This window comes from Oculina patagonica, chromosome 14 (genome assembly GCF_052425735.1).
Source record: "Oculina patagonica isolate OP01 chromosome 14, crgOcupat, whole genome shotgun sequence".
NCBI classification, from domain to species: domain Eukaryota; kingdom Metazoa; phylum Cnidaria; class Anthozoa; order Scleractinia; family Oculinidae; genus Oculina; species Oculina patagonica.
In genome coordinates, this window is record NC_135771.1 from 14,945,896 (window position 1) to 14,972,632 (window position 26,737).

At 38.6% G+C, this 26,737-nt stretch overlaps 1 protein-coding gene across 3 annotated transcripts in view; it reads left to right on the forward strand.

The window, feature by feature from the left end:
• The window catches only part of LOC144637994 (alanine--glyoxylate aminotransferase 2, mitochondrial-like), a 35,366-nt gene extending 10,558 nt beyond the window's left edge, over positions 1 to 24,808 (forward strand). The window contains exons 2-18 of one of the 3 annotated variants that reach the window (XM_078497088.1): positions 9,378 to 9,457; positions 10,323 to 10,415; positions 12,998 to 13,089; positions 13,267 to 13,390; positions 15,307 to 15,401; positions 17,445 to 17,538; positions 18,241 to 18,306; positions 18,396 to 18,423; positions 20,104 to 20,204; positions 20,300 to 20,392; positions 21,314 to 21,386; positions 22,371 to 22,430; positions 22,556 to 22,644; positions 22,963 to 23,115; positions 23,317 to 23,415; positions 24,297 to 24,424; positions 24,460 to 24,808. In XM_078497088.1, the coding sequence (XP_078353214.1) occupies positions 9,378 to 9,457; positions 10,323 to 10,415; positions 12,998 to 13,089; positions 13,267 to 13,390; positions 15,307 to 15,401; positions 17,445 to 17,538; positions 18,241 to 18,306; positions 18,396 to 18,423; positions 20,104 to 20,204; positions 20,300 to 20,392; positions 21,314 to 21,386; positions 22,371 to 22,430; positions 22,556 to 22,644; positions 22,963 to 23,115; positions 23,317 to 23,415; positions 24,297 to 24,398 (1,442 nt within the window). In that variant the 3' untranslated portion in view covers positions 24,399 to 24,424; positions 24,460 to 24,808. Of the gene's footprint in view, positions 1 to 9,377; positions 9,458 to 10,322; positions 10,416 to 12,997; positions 13,090 to 13,266; positions 13,391 to 15,306; positions 15,402 to 17,444; positions 17,539 to 18,240; positions 18,307 to 18,395; positions 18,424 to 20,103; positions 20,205 to 20,299; positions 20,393 to 21,313; positions 21,387 to 22,370; positions 22,431 to 22,555; positions 22,645 to 22,962; positions 23,116 to 23,316; positions 23,416 to 24,296 lie in introns of all 3 variants that reach the window. The other 2 variants (XM_078497089.1, XM_078497087.1) reach the window with 2 other exon arrangements.
• Positions 24,809 to 26,737: the final 1,929 nt, after the last annotated feature.

Here is a 26,737-nt window from a genome sequence, read left to right on the forward strand (position 1 = left end):
CGCCATGGGTATTTTGGCTCGACTGCGTCTCGCCAAAATACGAACCATGGCTCGACCAAACTCGCCTGATATGCTACCAAAGCGTACCAAAAAGGTACGATTAGGTATAAATAACGATATAATTTTACTACTCCCTTGGTATATCATTATATCGGGGTTCCACTGCAGTTGAGGTTTTACGAGAAGTGTTTATGTGAATATTTACGTGTTCATGAAGGTGAACTGATCGCTTTTTATAGCAGAAGTAAATGCCAGATGTTTTCATTGATTTCCAGCGCCCATGTTGGAGCCCCTTCACACGGACTACAACATGGCGTTTCCATACTGTGCTCTCTAATTTTGTGTGGAACATTTTGACGGAAAACTCAAGTACGGAATACTAATTTTTGGACTCAATAGCTTTGGATTTATTTTTTAGTAGCGCGTGACAGTAGCGTTACTGGCGTGACAGTGAAAACCAGCAATAGATACTTGGAAATGCTATTTTCGGCATTTTTCATTCAATGTTTGTATACATTTGCTGCCTGTTTTAGTATCCTTTTTTCTTGGTTTTTCGTTAGTAGACGTACTAATCTGTACCAAGCAATTAGAGAATAAGGGAAATTTCCCTTAGGGACAAAAGGATAGAAAATATTTCGTGCACGATGTAATTTGATTAAGCCAATATTTTCACGTCTATATCTCTCTTGATTTAATAAAAGCTGTCAAAAGATTTTGACACAGCTCTAGTTCTAAAGACATATTTTTGCAAGAAGCTTTGAATGAATCGACTAGTTATAGCTCATGTTCAACGGGGTGTCTGTAAAACCCGGAACCCACCCGGAACACCCCGGAACACACCGGAACACCCCGGAACACCTCCGGAACACCCCGGAACACCCCCGGAACACCCCGGAACACCCCGGAACACCGCCGGAACACCATCTTTTTTAAACCCAGATAATAAAAAATTCAAAATGAATTAAAATAAATTAGAATAAATTTAAAATAAATGAATTAGAAAAAAGAATTACGTTCTCTTGGCTCGTCACGCAATCTTTTTTCTCTCGTTGGATCGCGTGACGAGCCAAAAGAAAGTCTCCGTGGGAGGCTAATAGAAAGCTGAACTGGAGCATACTTGGCCGAATATGGAAGTGTTCGCGCAGATTCAATTTTCACAAAGATCAATGGCAACTTTAATTTCTATCGTAATCCCCCCACCCTACCACACCAAGATCGAAGAATGGCAACTTTAAAATACTGCGTGACAATGAATTTGGGTACGGTAAATACCGTACCCAAATACAGACTACACCGGCGTTACATGTTTTAAACCACAGGAATTTTTTTTCCGTGGGAAATTTTGATAATCTCGTTTGCGGCCAAAAAAGAATACTTCTGATTGGTTAACTAATAAAATTGGTTGGTGCAGTGGTCTTGCGTTTGCCGAATTGGCAAGATGAGTGATTCCGAAGATTCGGAATTGGAGCTTTTGCAGACAACATTTTTAGTTAAAAGATAAGAGAAATTGTCGTTTAACGTCTGCTTTATTTAATTGCGAGAATAATTTGACACTGGAATGTTATTAATATCACTAAATCTCTTTTCAGCGAAAACGACGACAAACCAAAGCGCGAGGAAAGGTGAGTGTCAACTTTGCACGTGGTGAGACAAAAAGGTCAATTTGTTTGATTTTTAATTATCATTACAAAAAAATGAAGAGTATATTTTTATATTTCGAATTTTATAGGAAAACTAGCTACATAGAGTTCGTATTAAAAAGCTGATTTAATTGGCCACTCAAAAGAAATGAATTTTTTGTCACTTCTATCATCGCATGTGGTACTGAGTGTAGCCAACCCACCCCCCTACGTACCTACCTCGTGTATATGAATTTCTTTCGGATGCGTAATTTTAAGCATATGAGTATGCTCCAGTTCAGCTTTCTATTAGCCTCCCACGGAGACTTTCTTTTGGCTCGTCACGCGATCCAACGGGAGAAAAAGATTGCGTGACGAGCCAAGAGAACGTAATTCTTTTTTTCTTCATTTATTCTAAATTTATTTTAATTTATTTTAATTTATTTTAATTCATTTTGAATTTTTTATTATCTGGGTTTAAAAAAAATGGTGTTCCGGACGTGTTCCGGGGGTGTTCCGGGGGTGTTCCGGGGTGTTCCGGGGGTGTTCCGGGGGTGTTCCGGGGTATTCCGGGGTGTTCCGGGATGTTCCGGGTGGGTTCCGGGTTTTACAGACACCCTGTTCAACGTGAATTACTCTAATCAATCTCTTTATGAACCAAAAAGACTGCATTTACGGCATTTTGTTCAAATCATGAATTCAACCAATTTAATTAACTTGTTTACAACATGAAATAACATCAAATGAAAACAAATTTTTAAAGCGCCAGAGCGAGAGATGGACTGAAGCTTTCTAAATCCATGCATGGTCTAAAATGAACTATCAGAAAGCATTTTACATCGACGATTGCTTCATTTTCAAGGAATTCGGGATTAAAATAACTAAATAATTCATGACTCGGCGAGACCATTCGGTCATAGTTCATGTCAATTCACGGCCGGAAACCCCGCATATCGAATTGCTGCTCACTATCAAATCAGGGCGCTCTGATTGCTAGCTCAGCCAAACGGCAAAATAATCATCAAATGAAAAGAATTCTACTCACATAAGGGTTTGAAGTGATTTCCTTTCGACCATCAGCTGCGCTCTTATCAACCTTTCCATCTTATTCACAATGTATAAATACCCTGGATGTGGAAAAAATCGTTAAAAAGGGAAGCAATACCTCGGGACATTACAACAGATTTTTTCTAAGTCTCCAGCCAAGGAAGAGTTCAAGCCCAATATCGCCATGACCGCCTTCAAATCAGCCCTAAAGTGTAGTTCCGAGTCCTAGTTGATGTGGCTGAAGACCTTTGCTGTCTAAAGCAAGCACAACGTTATTTGTACCTAGCAAAACTGTACCGAGTCAAGAGTTCAGCCCGTTAAAGCTTTGTTCTAAGGTACAATATAAACAGCCGACGCAAAACTTGCAAATCGTTAGACTTCCACCTTCATAGGACTTAATGATGTCCTCCGGCAAACTTCCTTTAGACAGCAAAATGAAAAACTAGATCACCTCTGTTCTACAAGTCAGCGCGCGCCATTAGAATTCAAAGTTCGGTAGATATGGCGAGTTGGAGCCTGGGTAAACTAACCAAAAGTAAATGATAGGGGGAGGGGGTAGGTAGAAGGGATTAAAGCCATGAGTATAAAATTGAAAGCACTTCATTTCCATTGAAAGTAAGCCAAATAATCTCCCATGTCCTTAAAAAAAAATTACCCAACCCCATTCATTTTCGTAACAGCCTGTAACCACCTTTAGTAAATTAAGACAGATTGAGATATATATACTTCAAGCAGTTGAATGAAAACCCGTTTTCTTCTTATCAATGAGAACCACTTTTAAATAATTAATACATGAAAAATAACAATCAGATCAGAAGGAAGGAAGGAAGGAACCTTTTGAATTATTTGAAGACTTTCAAAGCCGTGACATTGTGCATCCAAGCCACCATAAAATTTAATTAAAACAACATCCAATTTAATAACATTTAATTATTCAAAGTTTCCATTTTGAAGTCCATTTTTTCAATTGATAGCCTTACCCATCTTGTGAAAAATTCCATTCAAGTTCCACCCAATACTGTACATTGCCAATGTTTTGCTGAAGTCTTGAAAAGTGTCTTATTAACCAAATCTAAAATATTTCCAAAACATGCGTGCAAACATTCTACTCTTTGTGACAGGCGACTTTGACTGCGAACTGTGCGCAAATGAAAATCGACACACTTCTTGTTAAATAAAAAATAGTTTTAAAGTGGAGTCCGCCTCAAAAAATGTGCCGCCAGATCACACCGCTATTTGTAGAAACCAGCAAAGCGTCTAGTTTGCCACAAAAACATTGCGTGACATGAATGACGTTACCTCTTTTATTTACAAAAATAGCTTCAACTTGTCAAAGCAACCACAGTTCCAATGGTCAATGGTGAATATCAGTACTTTGCCCCTTAAGCTTTTTTTCTCTGTCCTCCCGCCGAAGCAAAGAAGAAAACCTGATTCCAGATTAGCCCAAAAGTCGACTCAGTGTGCCAACAACGATTTACTGTCAAAACTGAAATGAAACCGATTGCGATATTCGTCATTCAGTAGAAGGCCCAAGCTATCCCCGTCGTTTTGGGCCGGCAGGAGACTATCGACCACGACGCCCAAAGGGTAAAACACGAATCGCCCTTGTGGCCGATTAACAAGTCCATGTGCAAATTCGGCGTTTTTATCATATTTAATTACTTTTAAGCAAAAGTCGTTAAAGGATCCAAGTCAGCCTCTGCCATTTTTTATGCCATCGAAATTATGAAAATTGTATGGCGAAGCGAAATAATTGCATCGCCGCAAGTAGTGTTACTGGTAGTCCGTTTGTTATTAGCAGTGCCACGGTTATATCTCTCGGTTACACACACTCCGCTTGAAATGTTATATAATTTAATTTATTATATGATATATGTATGCACCATAGCCAAGATCCAGAGAACTATCTTTTGTCCGTGAATGAGTAACAAAAGAAACCTTTGCTGAACAGAAAGTTCAAAAGAGATTTGTGTCCTGAGCCATGCGATAACGGTGTTATGCGGCTCGGTGTCCTTCTGAGCTATCTTATCTGCAAGATGCTTCAGGAAACGGTGACACTCATTTCCCATTCCGCCATTGGTTCCAAACACTAAAGGTTGAATGACCCCATCTCTACATCTAGCACCCGCTGCTGGTACTTGCGTTTCTTTTCATCATCTTGCTCGAATACTTCAGATGTTGTCTTGTTCTGGTAACACTTGGAGTAACATGCCGACAAAAAAATGCCGAAACTCCTCTTGACCAGAAACCTCCCGCTTTGATGTCTAATCTTGCTTCAGAGCTTGTGACGGCACTTCTCAAATGTAGCCGTTCGTTGTCGAGGGGTTGAAGGCGTGGTTCAATTTCCACATTGTTGCAGACCTTATTGATGAATGCCGTTAATAAATCACGGACACCATCGTGTCTCTGCGCTACAAAGCGCCCTTTTTAAGCGATGACGTGTAACTGATGACGTCATCGCTTTATGCAGGCGCCCGATCGGCAGGATCTTTTATTCTGTTTTGTTGTTGTTTAGGAAGAAATCAAGTTTAACTTAACAAGAAATCGCCGCGTAAAACACAAGAGCAAAATACTCCCGTGCAGTTAGAATGGAACACTGCAATGTATAAACGAAAGAGACTAAATTTTATATGCTGGGAGCCATAAGGTTTAGTAGAAAGAAATTTGTAATTCTTAACAAACAGGGCCGCTGTGAACAAGAGACCGTTTGACCTGTTTGACGCTTGCTGCTTTGAACTCCCGCGTATCGTATGTCGACGTTTATAAGAAGTCACGCTACAATATAACGTCAACGCATTTTTTTAGACAACATAGGGAAATCTAAAAAAAATTAAAATATAAAATAAAATATTACTGTTGTGCAATTGAGCAAATCTACGAAGAAAATGTATTTTTAACTTGCATCCTTGGCCTGTAAATTCATAACTACTGTATTTGTTTTAATTCCATCAGATCCTAACTATGCTTTTTATAAAATCACTAACATTGCTTCTTGGGTTTAAAAAATGTAAGCTGCAGTTGGTTAACATTCTTTATCGCCAACAAGGGGCCAGCTTCTTTTATTTACGTAAAGTTTTTGACAATTTTCCTAAAAATTATGTAAGACCCCGTATGTAACGTCATCGCTTTTACATGCATTGCATGCCATTTATTACATACATGGCCTACAGTAAATTTATCCCCACACACACATAGACTTGGTAGATCGACTAGGGGCAAATTATACCGTAAGCGTAGCGAGTCTCTGAACTCCTGCTTATTAAAGGCAAAGCCCTGACCTGCGAGAGGCATCGCATTTAATAAAAATAATAATAATATAATAATAATAATAATTATATTTTAGCTCTTAGTCGGCGTGATGGGCCCTGTAGTCAGTGGGTCAGTGAAGTATGTTTGTCACACCACTCAGATTTCAGGTACTATCAGAACCAATCAAATTGAGGTTTACAAAGGGGAAGCAATCTGACACAGTTGTAGTGAGCGATTTCGTTCGAAGATTTTGTAGGAGACGGAATTGGTGAGTTGTGAATTAACCCTGCATTAAAAACACGGGACTCGCCTGCTTACAACGCATAAGCAAAAGGCCCAACACAAAATTGTTATTCGTCTTATTCGAGCGTTCGTTTTAAGGAAGCTAGCTTTCCTGACCGTGGTAAAAATTACATAAAGCATTCGCACACAGCAGATTATTATGATGTTATTAAATACTGTGGGTATATTTACAAAGAGTCGAAGAAACGAGGAGTTTCGAGTATTTAAATTTGCCCGCCAAACTTCAGGCTGAGCTCTTTGACGTCACGCATACATTACCAGCTCCAAGATGGCGGCGTACAGTTGTCGTGTTTTGGGAAAGTAGGGTTATAGCGCACGTTGGAGGCTAAAATTTTGGTTAATAACATATCTTTGTATAAACTTTTTATTGGCGTAAAGAAAATAAATGGCCATTCTGGAGTGAACTTCTCCTTTAAGATTCTAGGGGTCTTTTTTACTTACAACTGCCGCAAACGCCAAGAACTAAATTTCGATGCTGTATTGAAATCGATATCGAAAACTTTAAAGGGGTGGAAATGGAGGAACCTCACCTTATATGGGAAAATTCAGGTCGTTAAGTCCTTCGTCATTCCTAAATTAATGTTTTGAGCTTCTCTCATCTGCCTCTCTAAGGATATCATAAAACAGGCTAACTCCGTTATTTATAAATTTATTTGGAAAAGGAACGGATACAGTCAAACGTCTCGCTATTATCAGCGATTACAAAGACGGTGGTTTAAGAATGCCTCACATTGAAACATTAATCGATACACAGCGCATTATGTGTCTTAAAAAATATTCTCAGGACTATATTTCTCCGTGGAAGCACATCCTATCTTTTTTTCTGAAGGAATACGGGGACCAATGTCTTTTGCATTGTAATTTTAGCGTTGCTGATTTACCTAGCTATCTTCCAAATTTCTATAAAGAGTGTTTTACAGTCTGGTGCAAACTATCCACCTTTTCTGTTTCAACTCGCGAACAGGTCCAAGAACAAATACTATGGAACAACCAATTCCTTCACATTGATGGAAAGCCCGTATTCTGCAAGAAAATATCTGCTAACGGTCTAATATGCCTGGAACATATTGACAAAAATGGAAATCTCAAACCCTGGAATTCTTTTAGAGTAAATGGACTAAATCCCAACGACTACCTTCTACTAATAGGTCTTTATAAATCGCTCCCTTCTGCATGGAAGAAACTCATTAAAACCAATGATGAAGCTCATGATCCATCTATCTCTCAAAACACTGTCCTTAATTTTACTCTTAATTTGAAGGACGATACTCTGAGCCTTGACTCAATTACATCCTCAAAACTGTACTGGAAACAGATAGAGACTATTCAAGTCTATCCTTCTGCACGAGTCAAATATACTACTCTATTTTCTACTTACAATCTTGATTGGGATTCGATCTATCTGATTCCGCACATTGTCACCCTCGACACCAAAACAAGAACTTTTCAAGATAAAGTACTTAATCGAATAATTTTTACCAACAAAACACTGTACAAAATGAGATTAGTCGACTCACCTCTTTGCACCTTTTGCAAAACTTCAGATGAATCTCTCGAGCATCTATTATGTAACTGTGAATTTACTATAGCTTTCTGTAAGTCTGTTGTTCTTTGGGTTAGTCTGTTGTTCTTTCTTTGTTTTTATCTTTACAGATTAACATTGACCTTCTAAACGATTGCGACATCTTTTTTGGTTTTGTACAAAAGAGGCCTCACTGGCTGCTTTTAAATCATATAATCATTGCTGGAAAACAGATAATCTACCAAAATCGTTTAAAAAACAATGTACCATTATTGTCTCATCTTATAGCTAAATTACGGTATACAGAATCTATTGAACGAGGAATAGCCAAAAAGAACAACAGACTAAACATACATGAAGGGAAGTGGAAGCCATTGCTTAATGTTTAATGAATCAAAAAAAATTGCAACTGTCCCGCTGGAAAAATTTAATTTAAGTTATTACAATTATTTTTTTTATTATTTTTTTATTTATTTTTATTTTATTTTATCGTATTTATCTATTTTTTTCTCTCTCGTTTTAGTGTGCATAAGTCATATATCTTTATCTTTCTATAAGAGTGATGTAATGTAATGTAGTAAAACGTTTGTGATGTAGTCAGTAATGTCAATCGATGTGTGAAATAGTAAAATGATGTTACAACTAAAAAAAAGAAAAAAATAGCCGATTATCTATCAAGATGTGTTTAGTTAATGCGTCTGCAACACAAGATTCCAGAATTTTGCTTGGTACACTTAAAAGGGAGATAGGCCTATAATTTCCTATTTCGGTCTCACCGTCTAACCATGCAGAAAAAAGGCCAAACAAAAAAGAAAACAACAATTGAGTACTAATATCTAGCTGTTCGCAGGCTAACTAATATTGTAAATAGAACAGAAACAACGTTTCTGTTCAAACAAACATGCACGAGTTTTGGTAATCGGAAGTCTCGTTATGATTCGATTCAGTTCGATTACCAAACAATCGGTAATCAAACGTTCGATTGTATTTGATTGAGAAGTTTTATTTCTTTTTGTGAGCTCGATTGTGTTTGATAGCCGAACCCAATTGAACTCCTGCTGTTCGATTTAGTGCGGTAATGCATTTTGACTAAGAATTTTATAGTTCAGTGAAATCCCGATTTCTTTAAGATAGCTCGAACATAAAGTCGTTTCCCTTGGATTTGTAACTTTACCCCCAATTTCTCGAGCCCTCAATAATTCAAAACTCTCGCATTAAGCCAAGCGCGAACCAGGTTTAGGTGGAAAATAGTTTACCACCCTCGATAACACGAATTTTTGGAAACTTATTGCAGAGGAAGTGCCATATCTGTTATCCGATACTGGAAACACTGTACAATGTTGCTGCTGCACAATCAAGGTGATAATTTGCACGATGACGAAAATGAAGATTGCTTTGGTAAATTAAGTGAAAGGCGATGTTTTTTTTTGTTTGTGAATGACACAAGCATACTTGGAAAAAAATCGAAGTGTTCCTAACAGAGGTTGAACCTATGGCCTGCCGATTGGTACTTCGGATGCTCTACCACTGCGCTTTAGGAAACCCGTGGCGCCTAGGCCATTAACCTAGGCTCGTATATATATATATAAAAAAAAAATTACCGAATTCGTGATATTTTTAATGCATCTGCATTTTAGGAGCCCTGCTGGAAAAGAGAGTACCACTGGATCCAGGGTTGGAAATGCCGAAATGTAACTTTGAGCCTGAACCATACCAGGTGATAGCGATCGATTGATTGCACTTTCGTTCAACAATTAATTTAACAGTACGCTACAGTACACAACTGCATGCATGTATAGTTAGACGCCTTAGCCATGAAAGCGAGAAAATGCTAGTCTTGAAACAGGCCTGAAAAGTTTCTTCAGATTATATATTGATAAATTAATAATACATAAATCATTTCTACTTTTTATTAGCAATAAGATGTGTACAGCTGTAGCATTTTTTTCTTTCCCTTGTTTCATTAAAGTGATGTTCGATGTTTATAAATCTCGAAGCAAAAGTTCTCTTTTTAAAAGGTAATTTAGGCATCTCAAGTGACAAATAATCAAATAAATTTCTCCCAAGCATAACAACACTAAATTAAGGAGAACTTAGTACAGCAAGGGAAATTGGTTTGATCTCTTAACAAATTCTTCCAACTAATATTGAAGAAAATGTATGGAAATCAGTTAGGAGAATTTTTATCTGGATATCGGAGCTTAGCTGGCTTATGAACGTCACGAGAGTTTTACTTATTTCTTCCGATACAAAAAATTACTTTTAAATTGAAGTAAACCTCAAAAATTTGGGTTTCAAGGTAGAAAAACTTTAAAGACATCATAATAAACCGAAAATAGCGAAAGGATGGTTACCTCTTAGGAAGATTAAGGTACAATTGTGATATCATGGGTGCGCCGTCCGTGACATATCTGCTGTAAAGGTTTTGTACACACAGTTTTGTAAAAGTTTAAAAAACTAAAAAACTTGAAGTAAAGGTACTACTGTACATTAAATTCGGTTGCTATTATTTCATGTAATTATCAAGAATAAAGTTAAGGTTGCTTTACAGTTTTAACTTTGTTGTTTGGTTTAATTAACAGGGGATCACGTTTGAACATGCCAAAGAAGTAAGGAAGAACAATCTAAATCCTGCTTTGTTTTCATTCTACAAAAATCCACTGTTCATTTGCAAGGTAAAAAGAGTCTTTTCAAACCTATTCAAAAGACTTGAAAGAACTTTGAGTTTACAGGTTCCAGGCTGCCTTTTTGTTTGCTTTCAAGTCTGGTATTAAATACAGTAGAATCCCGATTTCTCGAACCACCAGGGAAAACAAAAATTAATTGCTTCGAGAAATTGGGGATAAAATGACAGAGAAGTATCATCCGAGGGAAACGATAATGCTTCGAGAAATCGGGAGTTTCGAGAAATTGGGGATAAAATGACAGAGAAGTACCATCCAAGGGAAACGATAATGCTTCGAGAAATCGGGAGTTTCGAGAAATTGGGGATAAAATGACAGAGAAGTACCATCCAAGGGAAACGATAATGCTTCGAGAAATCGGGAGTTTCGAGAAATTGGGGATAAAATGACAGAGAAGTATCATCCGAGGGAAACGATAATGCTTCGAGAAATCGGGAGTTTCGAGAAATTGGGGATAAAATGACAGAGAAGTATCATCCAAGGGAAACGATAATGCTTGGAGAAATCGGGAGTTTCGAGAAATTGGGGATAAAATGACAGAGAAGTATCATCCGAGGGAAACGATAATGCTTCGAGAAATCGGGAGTTCGAGAAATTGGGGATAAAATGACAGAAGTATCATCGAGGGAAAGATAATGCTTCGAGAAATCGGGAGTTTCGAGAAATTGGGGATAAAATGAAGAGAAGTACCATCCGAGGGAAACGATAATGCTTCGAGAAATCGGGAGTTTCGAGAAATTGGGGATAAAATGACAGAGAAGTATCATCCGAGGGAAACGATAATGCTTCGAGAAATCGGGAGTTTCGAGAAATTGGGGATAAAATGACAGAGAAGTATCATCCGAGGGGAACGATAATGCTTCGAGAAATCGGGAGTTTCGAGAAATTGGGGATAAAATGACAGAGAAGTATCATCCGAGGGAAACGATAATGCTTCGAGAAATCGGGAGTTTCGAGAAATTGGGGATAAAATGACAGAGAAGTATCATCCGAGGGAAACGATAATGCTTCGAGAAATCGGAAGGTTTGAGAAATTGGGGATAAAATGACAGAGAAGTATCATCCGAGGGAAACGATAATGCTTCGAGAAATCGGGAGTTTCGAGAAATTGGGGATAAAATGACAGAGAAGTATCATCCAAGGGAAACGATAATGCTTCGAGAAATCGGGAGGTTTGAGAAATCGAGGGTTCGAGAAATCGGGAGTTTCGAGAAATTGGGGATAAAATGACAGAGAAGTATCATCCGAGGGAAACGATAATGCTTCGAGAAATCGGGAGTTTCGAGAAATTGGGGATAAAATGACAGAGAAGTATCATCCGAGGGAAACGATAATGCTTCGAGAAATCGGGAGGTTTGAGAAATTGGGGATAAAATGACAGAGAAGTATCATCCGAGGGAAACGATAATGCTTCGAGAAATCGGGAGTTTCGAGAAATTGGGGATAAAATGACAGAGAAGTATCATCCAAGGGAAACGATAATGCTTCGAGAAATCGGGAGGTTTGAGAAATCGAGGGTTCGAGAAATCGGGATTCTACTCTGGCTACTGTATGGAAAATGGTATTAACCTATTTTGAACATTTTAACTCACCTTGATGACTTGTGAGTCTTTTGATTGTAAACTGTATCTTTATTTTTGAACTCTTTCTGTGTAAACTTTCTTGGTGTTTCTCTTTACTGAACAGATTAATAATTTCTTTGTATGGTGTATTTATAATGGATATATCTTCGCTAAATTGGCACATTTTAACAAAGAATGTCCATGTATTAACAGCCTTCTGTTTTTCTCTTTCTTTTCATTTTTGAAATTTAAGCAAATACAGCGATAGATCCACAGATTTTAGATATCTGAAGTTGTTGACTCCTGCTGATATTGCTTATCACGTTGATAACTTTTATGACTGTGTCGTACAGCATCACATGATCACACGAACTAAGACATTAGTAAAGGACGTTCCGGCGGAAATCGTCTACGATCGATTTTTTTTCTAAAACTTTTACCACTGGGAGATTATGGAATACATATGTCAGAAATATAAAAAAATGGATGGTTACCGGTTCCGTTGCGGAGATAAGATGTCCAAAAGAACACCCAAAATCTGAAAAATCCGGCTTTGTCACTGAATAAGGCTGCATTGTCTGTACGTCAAAAAATATTGCAAATTATTTCCTGAAATGCATTTTCTCTGTGAAGTATTGTTTGTGTCTATTCGTGAAATTGATTCAACTGGTGACGTTTGTTAATGTAATCATTAATCAGTCACATTTGCAACCGCCTAACAGCCGCAAGATGGCACATACCAAATGGACCGAAAAATTGAAAAGCTTCGAACATTTATTTTTTGTTCATTCTTTACAATCTTCCGAGAAGTAAGGATGCACTCAAGCAATTAGCGCGAACGTCCAACTGAATCACACTATCTTAATGCAAAAAAACATGAGCTCTAAATTTGGGATATTGAAGTAGTAAATTACCGGTACAATGTACATCTATAGCTGATCTTGGCTTTTTCTTTGACAGAGAAGTTTTAAAACGTTAATTCTTCATTTCTGTTTTATTTATCTGCTGTAGGGCCACATGCAATGGCTGTGGGACAGTGATGGCAAAAGATATTTGGATTTGTTGGCTGGTGTGGTGACCGTCAGTGTAGGACATTGTCATCCGTAAGTTTGATCATTTGCACAGTAGAAAGAAGTTTAAAAGTGTACGTAGGATCAGGGACACAGAAGTTACTGATATACAAATAAGCTGACTGCCAGTGCAGTGTTTCCATGTCTCTTTGGGTTTACAAAGCTAGCTGATTATAATCGTTATTTAGAGAGAACTATTTCTTTCTACAGACATGTGGCTGAGGCGGCTAAAAAACAGCTCAACGACTTGTGGCACACAACAAACATCTATTACCATCCTTCCATTCATGAATATGCAGAACTAATGGCTTCAAAACTTCCTGGAAAACTTAAGGTAGAAAATGGTTTGTCAGAGGGTTCGTTTGAAATCCTCTAAACGTTGGGCGAATTCAAAGTCAAGAAAGATATAATTAATATAATTTAAGAAGTGTGCTGCATGCAAGCTAAGTGACTAAGGATTCCAGACCCGAGCAGGGTTGTTCCAAAGACGATCAATTCTATAACTCTAAATTAAAAGATGAACGAGGTTTTAATTTCTCTTGAATAAAATAGTTTCTGGAATTTGAGAAAAGTCGACTGCAAAACTGGAGTACAGGAAATATAAACAGAAAAGCTCGCTAAAAAGTTGTAGAACTGAAATATAAATTCACGCTAAGGGAGGGTTCATAATTTACCTAGAGAGGGTTGTGATGATTTCTAATTTTTTACCTTGCATTTTTAGAAGCCCACTCCCGCCCCCTTGATGGCCTAAGTGATTTTTGTCTGCCCCCCGCCACATCCTTCTCATGGGGGTACTCTGAAAAACTATGACCCCTTCTTCTCTAAAATGGCCAACACAAGTATTTGTCAACATTTGACATTTCATGACATTTGCTTCCTAATTTAATAAAGAACAATATATATTTCAAACAATCTTTTACAAAAAAAGTAATATAACAGGTATTGAACCCTTTATTGAACGATCCTTTACAAAAAAAGTGGCGTTACAGTTAATATGTAACAGGTATACAACTGAAGTTTACTGCATGACCCACTGCAGAGAATACACTGGTTTCATCTTATAAATGTCTGTTTGGTCAGTTGTTTGGTTTGCCAAGGTGATGGGAACGACACTGTTTTCGTGGGTGACACTGTTTTTGTGGTGTGAAAGTGAAGGAACGCTGAGTTTGATTGAGAGTGAGAGTGAGAGTGAGAGCGAGAATGAGAGTGAGAGCGTGAGCGAGAGAGAGAGTGAGCGTGAGAGCGTGAGCGTGAGCGAGAGCCAGTGAGCGTGAGAGCGTGAGTGTGAGCGAGAGCCAGTGAGCGTGAGAGCGTGAGCGTGAGCGAGAGCAAGAGTGAGCGTGAGAGTGGAGCGAAAGCGAGAGCGTGAGTGAGAGCGAAAGCGAGAGTGAGAGCGTGAGAGCGAGAGCGAAAGTGAGATGGAGAGTGATAATGGGGTCTGTGAACCTGGACCATCATCGGCGAAGAAAAGGTGTAGCAGTCGAAGTGGGCAGTGCAACATGCTTGCACGCAATAGCTGAAACACAACCTTGTACAGCTTTCGCCAACTCAGTCTAGATTCATCACCCCTTGTGTAACATTGATCGTCAAACCCTTTTGAAACCAGTTATAAGTACAATGTTCTGGTAGAAAAAGCGACTATCACTGCGACTGTTTGTTATTGGAAAGGCTTTTTACTTTCTTCAATTTGAGTTACAAAACAAACACACAACAGCATATAAAGAACGCCGTGTACAAATGTATCAAGTGACGAACAAACTGGAACTCCCCCCCCCCCCCCCCACCGCTATACTTTGTCTTACTATTGGGAAAATTGCCCAAAGCGTTCGCCCCCCGCCCAAAAACAAATGTGTTAAAAAAATAGCGACCCTCCCGTTTAAAATCATAATTTCCCGCCGCCCCTTCCTTGGATAAATTATGAACCCCCCCCCCCCCGCCCCCCTTATCCTGTATTAACTAAATTTATAACCTAATTAATCGTGCTTTGAACAGCCGCGTCCCGATGTTCATGCTGTAAATGTACCTGTTTTTTTGTTAGATTATAAAATAAAAAGTACAATCTTCTGGACTTTATTATAAACATAAAGCTAATTCATGTATTCGAACAAAAAATATAATGTAGTGACTTAAAATTTTAATCTAGAAATTTTGTAACTTTCTCAGAAACATCTAAGTGTGGGTATAATTTGTTTAACAGAAATTTCATTCTTCATTTCAACTTCAGAAATGGCTGATTGATTTTTTTATCAGGTGTGCTACTTTGTAAACAGTGGCTCAGAAGCTAATGACATGGCCATAATGATGGCAAGAGCTCACACTGGAAACTTTGATTTTCTCTCTCTCAGGTGAAGAGTGTTCTTGCACATCTCTGGTATCAACGTACTTTGAACAACCGCACATTTGGGGAAAATGTCTAAACCAATAATTGGTTCCAGTCACACACAACTATGTACCTCATTAACTTGATAACTTTCAGGCCCTGTCCACACTTATTCGAATAAATTTGAAAACGGAGTTTTCGCCCAGATAACGAATAAAATCTGTTCCGTGCACACTATCATCTTCGTATCGTTTTCAACAATTTCACCGTCCACACTAATCCGGATACATTCCATAAACGAAACGCGGCATCGGCTCTAGATGATGCATGGTAGAGCATGCGTACATTATTCCAGCACGCACTAAATTCAAATAAAGGAGTTAAAGGTTGTTGTTGACGCCGAGGATAACGTAAATCAGAAAACTACAATTTCTTCTTTCTTCACTACATCCGGGTAATCCAAATCAGTCGTTTAGCTTGTCGAAAGATTACAGAGCTATCCTCAGCCGAATATTCCAAGACAGCGATCAATTCCAAATAAAACGTTGAATATTCTGCACAGAACACAGAAGTTGATTAATTCACGTTGCTCAGAGAACGGCGAGGAAAATGTATCAAGATTTGTAACGCGCGTGCAGAGCTATTGACAGAAATCACATGGCTGTGAAAGGTTTACTGATGTCTAAACCACACATTAACACTACATTCATTCAGTTGTGTAGCAGCTCTCGTAAGCTTGTGATTCTACTGGTCCTTGTAGAAGTGTTTTTTTTTTTGGGGGGGGGGGGGGGGGGGAGGAGTAGAGACATTGTGCCTGTTCATGTTTGTTCAATCGTTCTCTCGAACGATAGCGAGTCCTCCATGTAAGACCTTGTGGGAGCTCAGCTATTAACTGAAAATGCTAAACTGTAAATCCTGACAAAAATTTTGAGTGCCTCAGGTGGGATTCGAACCCACCACCTGCGGGTTACATGTCCTCTACTCTCATCTGAACTACAGAGCCACGATGGGAACAGCGCGTGATCTTACGTATGTACAGGAGTTTTCTGCAACAAACATGTGGCACATGTATTACATGCAAGGAACAAATAAATAGCTCAATGCGGATGAACAGTGTTTTGATTCTAGCTTAGAGTCATTCTCAGGCAAATCAAATAAATGAAAATGCCACACTGTATATCGTGACTCTGAAGCTCAGATGGTAGAGCAGTCATCATGTAACCCGAAGGTCTAGGGTTCGAATCCCACCTGAGCCACTGATTTTGTTTTTTGTGGGCACGGTGTAGCATTTTCATTTTTGGTATGCATTAATTTAAATAACAATATTTGATAACCAGAATGTTCAGTATTAACGATGATTTCAGTAGCTCACTTAGAAGAATACTGATTCAAGATTCCGACCACATGTTAAACACTATTTATTGTATCGACAACTGTCCATGATGAATGTGCTTCCGACCACATGTTAAACACTATTTATTGTATCGACAACTGTCCATGATGAATGTGCTTCCGACCACATGTTAAACACTATTTATTGTATCGACAACTGTCCATGATGAATGTGCTTCCGACCACATGTTAAACACTATTTATTGTATCGACAACTGTCCATGATGAATGTGCTTCCGACCACATGTTAAACACTATTTATTGTATCGACAACTGTCCATGATGAATGTGCTTTACATAGTTTTAAGCATTTAACTTATTTAAAAATGCAATAGAATTAATTTGTTGAACTACCTTGTTCAGTCTGTATTGAGGCAATATTGTTCTCACTCTTGTTTTGGCAAAAGGGACTCGAACAATATCCTTGCCCAGACCGCATGTACACCAGGCTCTTTGCACGACACGGTCACGTATAGTACAACATCAGCCATGTTGGGATGAAGTTCCGCAATGGGGCATTCAAAAGAAAGCGACTCGCACCAGTCAAGCTTCACCTTGCTTTACTTTGGATGTCGCACTGCGTAACTTGCATAACTCCTACTCAGGGACACTAAATCACTGTCTTATCCTGCACACATAAACACTTCATTTGCAACTTCCAATACATTATTCATAGGAATGGATATCATGGTGGCAGTCCATACACACAAGGAGTTCTAAGCCTCGGCACATGGAAATTCAGTGTTCCAGCAGGATTTGGGTTTTTTCAGGTAAAAGGTAGTAAGACTTTTTTTATCGTCGAGACTTGACTGCATGTAACTTTCTAACAATGGACAATCGCAGGAAACCCAAAAGAAGACCCCCGAAGCCCACAGAGAGGGAAAACAAAAGCCCCACCGAAGGGACCAGGGGGAGGGGGACGGACCCGACACCAGGGGGAACCCGGGACCCAGAAACACGCCCCCCCCGCACCACGGAGGGGGAAGAGTCATATTGTTCTTGTTTCATTTCATTTTCTTCCAGGAACTAACACTCCTTAGTTATACCACTTAAAACTCTAATTTCGTTCCTACTTGTGGAGATAAATGCTCCTCTGTCAATGACTTCGACCAAGTGTCCTGTGAAAATTTCATCTACTTGGTTATGTGAATTTTATTAAACACAGTGGAATTCCGACTTCCCGAACCTCCAATGGAAACAAACGTTGCTCGAGAAATTGGAGGTATTATAAAAAAACCCAATTTCCTCTTTGAGACCGGCACGCTTGCGTGGAATCATGGTAGTTGAATTCAGCATTGCCAAGTGCTGGACATGTTTTGTTGAAAAACAACAACCTAGATTCCCTTCAGGCGCATCTTTTAGAAGAAATAGGAAGTTTGACCTAGTGAAGCAAATCCTTTTAAAAAAAGAAATTATGTTCGAGTTATCTGTAGGTTTGAGAAATCGATATTCCACTATAATTCTTTTTTAAGACTATGAATCCAGATGTCTACCAAGGACCTTGGGGTGGAGCTAACTGCCGTAACTCTGTAGCACAGGTAAGATAGTTAAGTTGGTCCTGGTTGTCTCAATACTATTTTAATTATTTCGTAAATTTTATGCCAACTTTTTCTTTTTGTTTCAATAGACAGACAGGACATGCAACTGCCCTGAAGGTAATTTTAAATTAATTGTAAAAACATCTTCTAATAATAAATGATAAAATTGTTTAATAATTATTACTACAATTTATAATGTTTTCATCATTTACATCATTATCATCATCATCATTATTATTATATAGAAATATGATTTATGAAGGAAGATGAGCGTTAATTCGTTTGTCTCACGATATAATCGCTTTGTCTCAGATGATAATCGCTTCGATATAATCGTTTCGACTGCACGCTTTGCTGTTGATCAGCTGTTGTGTCTTCTGATCATAGGTATCCAAGCTTCAGGAATTTCATTTTCACTATCTCTATTGATGTTATCAGTGTGAACTCTTCTATGGACAGCCTCTTTGACCCTACATGTGTACCAGTGAGGGTCACAATCAATAAACTTAACTTCATTCTAAAAAGGAAGGTGCCCGTTTCGTTGGCGTGCTCCGAAACTGCGGAGGTTTGTGTTTGAGCAAGCCATATGTCTCTGTCGTGTTCTTTAATCCTTTCTTGCATCGTTCTCCCTGTTTCTCCGATATATAATTTTCCGCATTCACATGGAATCTAATAGATGACACCATCTTGTTTAGATGGTTGTAGGGCGTCTTTTGGTCGCACTAAATGAGACCTAACAGTTGTGTTTGACTTGAAGACGGTGCGAACGCCTTGTTGTTGTAGGAAGCGGCGAAGAACCTCTGATACACCTTTCTTAATGTAGGGTAGAACCGCAGTATATTTAAATTTCTGCGTGGGTTCTTTGTTGGCTTTTGGTCTTGTGGTCTTGGTGAGCTTTCGTATGAACGAAGAAGGATATCAGTTAGAAACAACCCGCGAGTAAGAACCTGCATCTTCCCAAGTTAGCCTAAACAAATTCTTACATAAATGGTAATCAGCACAAATTTAGGCTATTTAGGTTTTTAATAGGTTCTTTTATTATTTTCTGAAGAAATATTTACCACTTAACACTAGCCAGCAACGAAATATCGCGTAATTTCTGCTGAAAAACTCCTCATTTGTACTTACATATTCGCAAAAATGCAAATTGCTCACTCAAATGACGATTTGTTTTCGCGCGTAAACTACACCATCCAAAATACTATTTATGGTAAACTTTTTTTAACGGTTAGTGATATGTGATTAGGGTAACCTTTAATCAATAGTGTTTTGGGCTGTTCCGGTGTTTCTGGATTTAGTACATGATCATTAAATTGGCCGTTAGACGCAGTTAACAAAGATTACTCTTTGCCAGAAAGTCGCCAGCCCCCTGGTCGCGTAACTGATCATGGATTTGTCATTTGAGTGCTAGGCGCGTAACAAATAAGTAACGCCACACTTCTCTCCGTTTTTTGATTGTTCGTTTTGAGCATACGCATGTTAGTTATCCTGGGCTTTCTTTTCCCCGCTGGTTTCAACTCTTATATAGGGCAGCAAAGGAAGAGTTCAGGGAATCAGGGACTGGACTGCCAGTGATAAGGCACGACATTCGGTTTCATTATCCAAGTGCACTTTAAAGAGTGTAAATAACGCGCAAAACGAGCTCAGACATCCCCCAATATTGTATTGGTATTTATTTTGTTGAATTAGTTACTAAGTTGCCATGAAACTTGGGGGAGGGGGGGGGGGGAAATTTCCCGGAATAACATGATAGAAAACGTAGCATACCTATTGTGTAAACGTACAACATCTCTTAAGATCAGTGTATGGCGTCCAAGATGTATGTTGATCAACTTAAAGATGTCTTGGTTCACTCGACCAGTAAGAAGGTTGCAGGATTCATTGCTGAACCTATTCAGGTAAGAACTACGTACTAAAATTCTTCGCTAAATTGCGTGAAGTTTTTCAATTATTTATTTTTTTATTTAGTTATTTATTTATTTATTTATTTAAGGGTGCTGGCGGTTCAGTTCATCTTCCCAAGGGATTCCTGAAGGGTGTATATGAGCTGATACGCGAGAGAGGTGGCGTGTGTATTTCAGATGAGGTAAGGTGTTTTACTTTTTATGTACAGTTGAATCTCTCTAATACGGACACCGAAGGGACAGAGCAAAGTGTCCGTACTAAAGAGGTGTTCGTATTATAGAGGTCACCCTCTACAGCTTAAAGCATTTAGTAACTCGAAATGTTCTGCAACGCAATGTTACAGGTAAAAAATTAACACTAAACATGTCACTTAGCACAAATCCGAAAATGTCTAAGATGAATTAAGCGTCACGTTGGTTTTTTTTGCAACCACAAACAGGAAATTGCATTACAAACACAAAATATCATCGGCTGAACACCGAAGTGTCCGTAATGAGGAGGTTAAGTTTATATAAATTTGTTCCCTGGGTTCGAGATTTAGTGTCTGTTGTCCGTATTAGAGAGGGTCCGTATTATAGAGGGTTTTTGTAAAGAAAATATATGAGAATTTTATTGGGACATCAGAAATTGTCCGAAATAGAATAGAGAGGTGGCCGTATTAGAGAGGAGTCGGTACGGAGAGGCTCGACTGTACTTAGATTTACCAGAAACTCACAAAGGGGTTTATGGATTTACACTGTCAAAGCTTTGCGTTTCTATTAACAGACAATCTGATTGGTCAAACGATTTTTCTCAAAAATATCGTTTTATCAATCAGAGGCCACATACGAAATGTTTCACTAGTGAGAAATATCGTATGACCGATCAGATTGCTTTTCGATAGCTAAATTAAATCCTTGTGCATTAATAATGAATTTAGATTGGTTGGTGAACGCGTGCGATTTTTAATTATTCACAAGCTGTCAAAACTCACTCGTTCGTTTGTGATTCCTCGCAACTCGTGAGTAAAAATCGTAAGCGCTTTCCACCCACAAAGTAATCTGTATAACTCTAACTCGAACTCTACAGCATCGTGAACAAAAGCTTTTGTTTTCATTTGCAGGTTCAGACAGGATTTGGTCGCCTTGGGAGTCATTTCTGGGGTTTTGAATCTCACGATGTTGTACCGGACATAGGTATTTCATAAATAGCCAATGTTTCGCTAGGCCTGCTTTAGTATTTGTAAAGGGGTTTTATAACGTATTTTGCTTTTTCATACACCACTTTGCGGCCATTTATTTATTCTTTATATGTATGTTAGCCCTACTGGCCTCGTCAGCATGTGAAAAATTCAAAAGAATTTTTACTCTAAAACGAGGCCAGTAGGGTTAATTAACATACATATAAAAGAATAAATAAATTGGCCGCCATTATGAAAGTGGTGTATAATCAGCCTGCACCGTTTTCACTGTCCGTCAACTTCTCTACAGGCTAGAATAAAATCCTGCTTTGCGACTCCTTCGTCCCATTTAACGGAAACTTTCGTGCAGCTAGACTAATAAGCCTCTTTTCTTACTTGGGAACATGCCTTCATGTTAAAAATGACTACCAGTTTCCGTTGGCCATTTGGTTGTCGGATTATAATCTGGGTTCAACAGTATTTGTGTATTTGTCTTTGGCTACTTACATTACGTACCTACAATTTGCAACACAGATTAAAGGAGAAGTATCACGGGGAGTTTGATTGTTTTCGAAAACTTTGTCGAAACTGTGCTATAATAGTTCTTCTTGTTAAGAAAATAATCCTAGAACACCAAAAGAAAGATATATATCAACCGATTTTTAAAAAAAAAACAAATAATGATCGTTTCTAGCGTATATTCAAAACAAAAACGCGAGAGCTTGGCGCCGGAATTTTTCAAGGTTGTAATTCATTTCGACCCTTTTCACCTATAGCCAGACACAGTCGTCGACAGTTTTAGTACACTGGGTGGTACAGTTTATAACCAATCTGGACCACGATTAAAAGGTTTCCGTTATAATACTGAAATGTTTCTTTGCTTTTGAAATTGCACAAAATCCCCGTGATACTTTCCCTTAAGTGATTTCTTGGTTTGTTTGTTTTTTGTTTTTGTTTTTGTGCGTTGCTATTATGTATCTTTTATGCCTTTTACTATTAGTGACCATGGCTAAAGGCATTGGTAACGGATTCCCTCTGGCAGCCGTTGTGACCACCCCAGGTAAAACAACGGCTTAATACTAGTCTATTTCTCGATTTTAACCAACTCGTTGCTAACAAATCATCTTCCTCAAGGGTACGTTGAAGTTTTCAGTGTTTTTTCACCTCAAGTCTCGTCTTCCTTAGAAATTGCCCAAAGCTTCTCCCAAGCCATTCATTTCAACACATTTGGCGGGAATCCCATATGCTCAGCAGTTGGAAAAGCTGTTTTAGAGGTAATTCAAAATCTCGTAACAGTTTCCCGGTTATAGCTTGCGTTCTTCTTCTTCTTTTTGGTTATAACGTCCGGCAGTCGACGTCTGTTGATCAGTTCATTTAACAAAGATGGGATCTGAGTACTGCATTGCTCTCCAGTTTTACGCCACTGGGTGATCCTCAGCGACGTTTCTGCTGATTGGTTATTTTAACAGACGCGAGCTCTCCATGGGCAAAGGCTTTAAAATTTTTCACCACTCTTATGGGTGACGTAAAAGAATTGTTTTTACACTGTCACTTTCGTTAACAACCAAACACTATTTCTTCGTTTTCGCCAGGCCATTGAAGAAAATGGGTTACAAACGAACAGTGAGGTTGTCGGAACCTACTTTCTAGAAGAGCTGCTTAAAGTCAAGAAAGAGTTTCCGGATGTAGTCGGTGACGTCAGAGGCAAGGGGTTGATGATAGGCGTTGAACTGGTCACAGATAAAGTAAGTTACTCCCAAGCTGTTGACACGCCTGTCATTTAGTAGTATTGTATGACGAATAACGAATAACGCTTAGCGGTGCTCTTTATGCTCCTCCTTCACCTGGCACCACCCCCACTCCCACCCCCTGGCTCACGGACGAAAAAAACAACTTCCAGGCTACATAAGGCTAGACGATCGATGGAGTTTATTTTGTTGCTGTAGGAATCAAAGGAACCATTGCCGCTCGAGAAATTTGTGTCTATCTGGGAGGACTGCAAAGATATGGGTGTGCTCATGGGCAAAGGCGGATTGTATGGAAATGTAAGTATTGATGCTTGGATATTCTCATTAACGACACGTAAATAAGTCCTTTGAACAACCCTTCTGTCAATGTACTTGACAAATAAAGTTTGATTCAATTTATTCAAGCTGATTTACTTACACAGTCTCTAAAATGACATAAATATGGTGATGGGAAAAAGACCAATTAAATGACATTTCCTGTGTAGACTGTGTAGATTCTCTTCGCGCTCTTAAATCTTTCTATGCTTAAATCTTTCTATGCTATCCCTTCTCTTTCGTTCCCTCCCAATTTCTTTCTCTCCCTTTTCCTAACTTTTCCTTCACTTCCCTTTTTATTCCTTTCTTATTTCTGTCCATCTCTTTCCTCTCCCTTTTTCTTTCCTACCCACTCTTTTCCTCCCCTCTTCAACACCCCTCCCTTTTCCTCTTCTATGTAGGCGAGAGGTTGAAATAGAGACTACCAAGAATAACACCAGCTAGTGAGCAAAACGGGATTTGAAACTGCGACATTTAGATCTTAAGTCCAGCGCTCTAACTACTCGCCATGCTGCCTCCAGATATGAGGACCTGAAAAGAGTCTTGTGTTTCCTCAGGCAAGACTCTCACTGGCTATTTTTATTACATGTATTATTATTATTATTATTATTTTTTATGGCCCGTGGCAGCGCGCGGGACCACGGGGGGCAGGGGCAGAGCTGACAGGCGGGGCCGGGGGCTGTTTTTCATTATTATTATTATTATTATTATTATTATTATTATTATTATTATAATTATTATTATTATTATTATATCCCTGATAAGTCCGTTGCAGTTTGCTCCATTATTCATAATAAAGTGAGATTTGTCTTAGCTGTAATTAATTGCCATGTAATAACTGTTTTGCTTTCACTGCATTTAAGGTTCTGCGAATCAAGCCACCCATGTGTATAACAAAGGAGGATGTCAACTTCGGAGTGGCTGTGCTTCGTACAGCCTTGCAAAAATACAGCCACAGCAAATAAACTAAACAAGTTTTAAACTGTTAAATGTTTTAGCTCTTATAGCACCTTTGAAATGTTTAAGTGCCTTACGAAATAGAAATTAACGTGTCACAAAATCTAACATAATAACTCCATTCCGATCCTTCGTAGAACATAGGCGTGGTGAATGCACTGAATGGAATAAATAATAAAAGACTGTTATTATTTATTTCATTTCATTCATTACATCCATCATGTCTATGTTACGTTCTCCAAAGAATGGATTTGAGTTATTGTAGTCGATTTTGTCAAATGTTGATTTATATTTCGTAAGGCACTCCGTGTATGCTTCAGTAATACATAGCGAACTTTTCAGAAACAGTTAGCGTCAAGTGTGAAGGATTGGTTTTCAACGTGAATTCGTCAATAAAGGACAAGATATTTGGGGAAAAGGTTTTTCATATTTTTTATTGATCTGTAGAAAGGTGACGGTCGTTTAACATGGTCTAACTTAAAAGACCACCAATAAGCCGTGCAGGCAGTCCAAAGAAAAATACATATGTCGCTTTCTGTCGCGTTTAGGTGTCTTTGTAATACACTGTTTAAAATCGGTTTTGTTTTGTGGCAAGTTTATTAATGAAAGAATACTGCCTGTTTCCCCTGTTACCTGCAAATGATTAATTTAGTGTTGATAAAAACGGATTCTCACAACACAAGGATCAGTTGCACACGTGAATACATACAGTGCAGCAGTACCCAAGCTTTACCATCCCGCTAAGCAGTGACGTCACGATTTTGTGACGCGATGTTACCACCACGGCTCGGTACTCCCTTACAGTATCTCGGAACAAAATACATAATTTTCCACACAATATTTTTAGACCTGAACAAAAAATCGATGCTCAATTCTGTTCCACTTAAACTTATACCCAGGTATTTTGTTCTATTGCGGAACACACAAAACTACGACAATACAGCTACAAGTATTTGCAGTTTGCGTAAATGGGTTTTAGTTCCCCGATGTTATTGGGACAAAATTTGTTTCTTATACTTCAAGAAAAAGGTGCAGAAAACCATATGCTATATTTCAGATGAAAACCGTTAAAAAATGTCCGTGAGTCTTCACAGTGAACTAAATCGAAAACTTATGAAGGGAATGGGACCTTTGCAGTGATATACCAACTAGGGAGCTGAATCAAAACAGACTTGGAAAAAATTCAGACTCCAAGAGGATCACAAACCATGACTTTTACGATTCCACTGCAAATGCTGTACCACTGAGCTATAAATTCACTTGACGCTGGCCAATTGCGAATTTTATAAATACCCGGCCGTAAAGTGATGATGATGATGATGATGATGATGATGATGATGATGATGATGATGATGATGATAGTGGTGGTGGTGGTGATGATGATGATGATGATGATGATGATGATGATGTTATCCTTGTCATTTCTTGTCTCTGATATTAACACAACCGGACGTGTCCTTCCATCATCACTGTGCCTGTTGTTTTTGTGCTCATAAGAACTGAGTGACAGCACAGAATAAGTTGACATAACAGATTCGATACTGATATGTAGTACTCAACAAGGTGATCGAATGTGCCACAAACACTGCTGCTTCCTCGAATCCACCTGTTGCACTATAACAATGATATTTGTGTCTAATTTATTTATTTACTTATTTATTTATCTAGGGGCAACCGTACAAACAAGATAGTTGCAATACCGTTTTTGTGATTTTCGTGGTGGGTAATGACGTTATTAAACATTGTTTCACTGTTATTGACTCTCCAAGACCATGCTTCCAGTAAGAAAAATATTATGCACGCCACATTAGTGAAAGGGTAGACAAGAGCAGTACTGCTTTTTCTGGAAGTGACAAACACGTTGGACCCTCGCCCTACTTGCCACATGAATTGCATACAAGTGGCTACCCTAATACCAAACTAGGCACAAAGCCCGTTTATGGAGACAATACGAAGCAGAATATTCTCTTTGACCGTGTCAATGAGATGTGTACCAGTGTGAACGTCAGATTTGGAAGGGTGCATTTCCTTAAAAATACACGGTAGTGGTCCTATACCACATACCACTTTTTTATCGCTGAGGACAGCAAGGGCGTCCTTCTCGTCACCAAAGGTGACGCAAATTATGTATAAGGGAAATGAACAATTAAAGTTTGAACCATAAGCGAGGTTTTGCTCCCTCAAGACAAACAACTAAGATGCAATTAAAGCCAGCGAGGTTAAGTTTTTGTTCACACTTTGCCAACAACTAAAGCAAGCCAGACTTGCACTTGCACTCACTCAAGATCCATAAACTGAACTCTGACCAACTAAAATAAAGGTAAGAAAGTTTTTGGAATATGAAGAA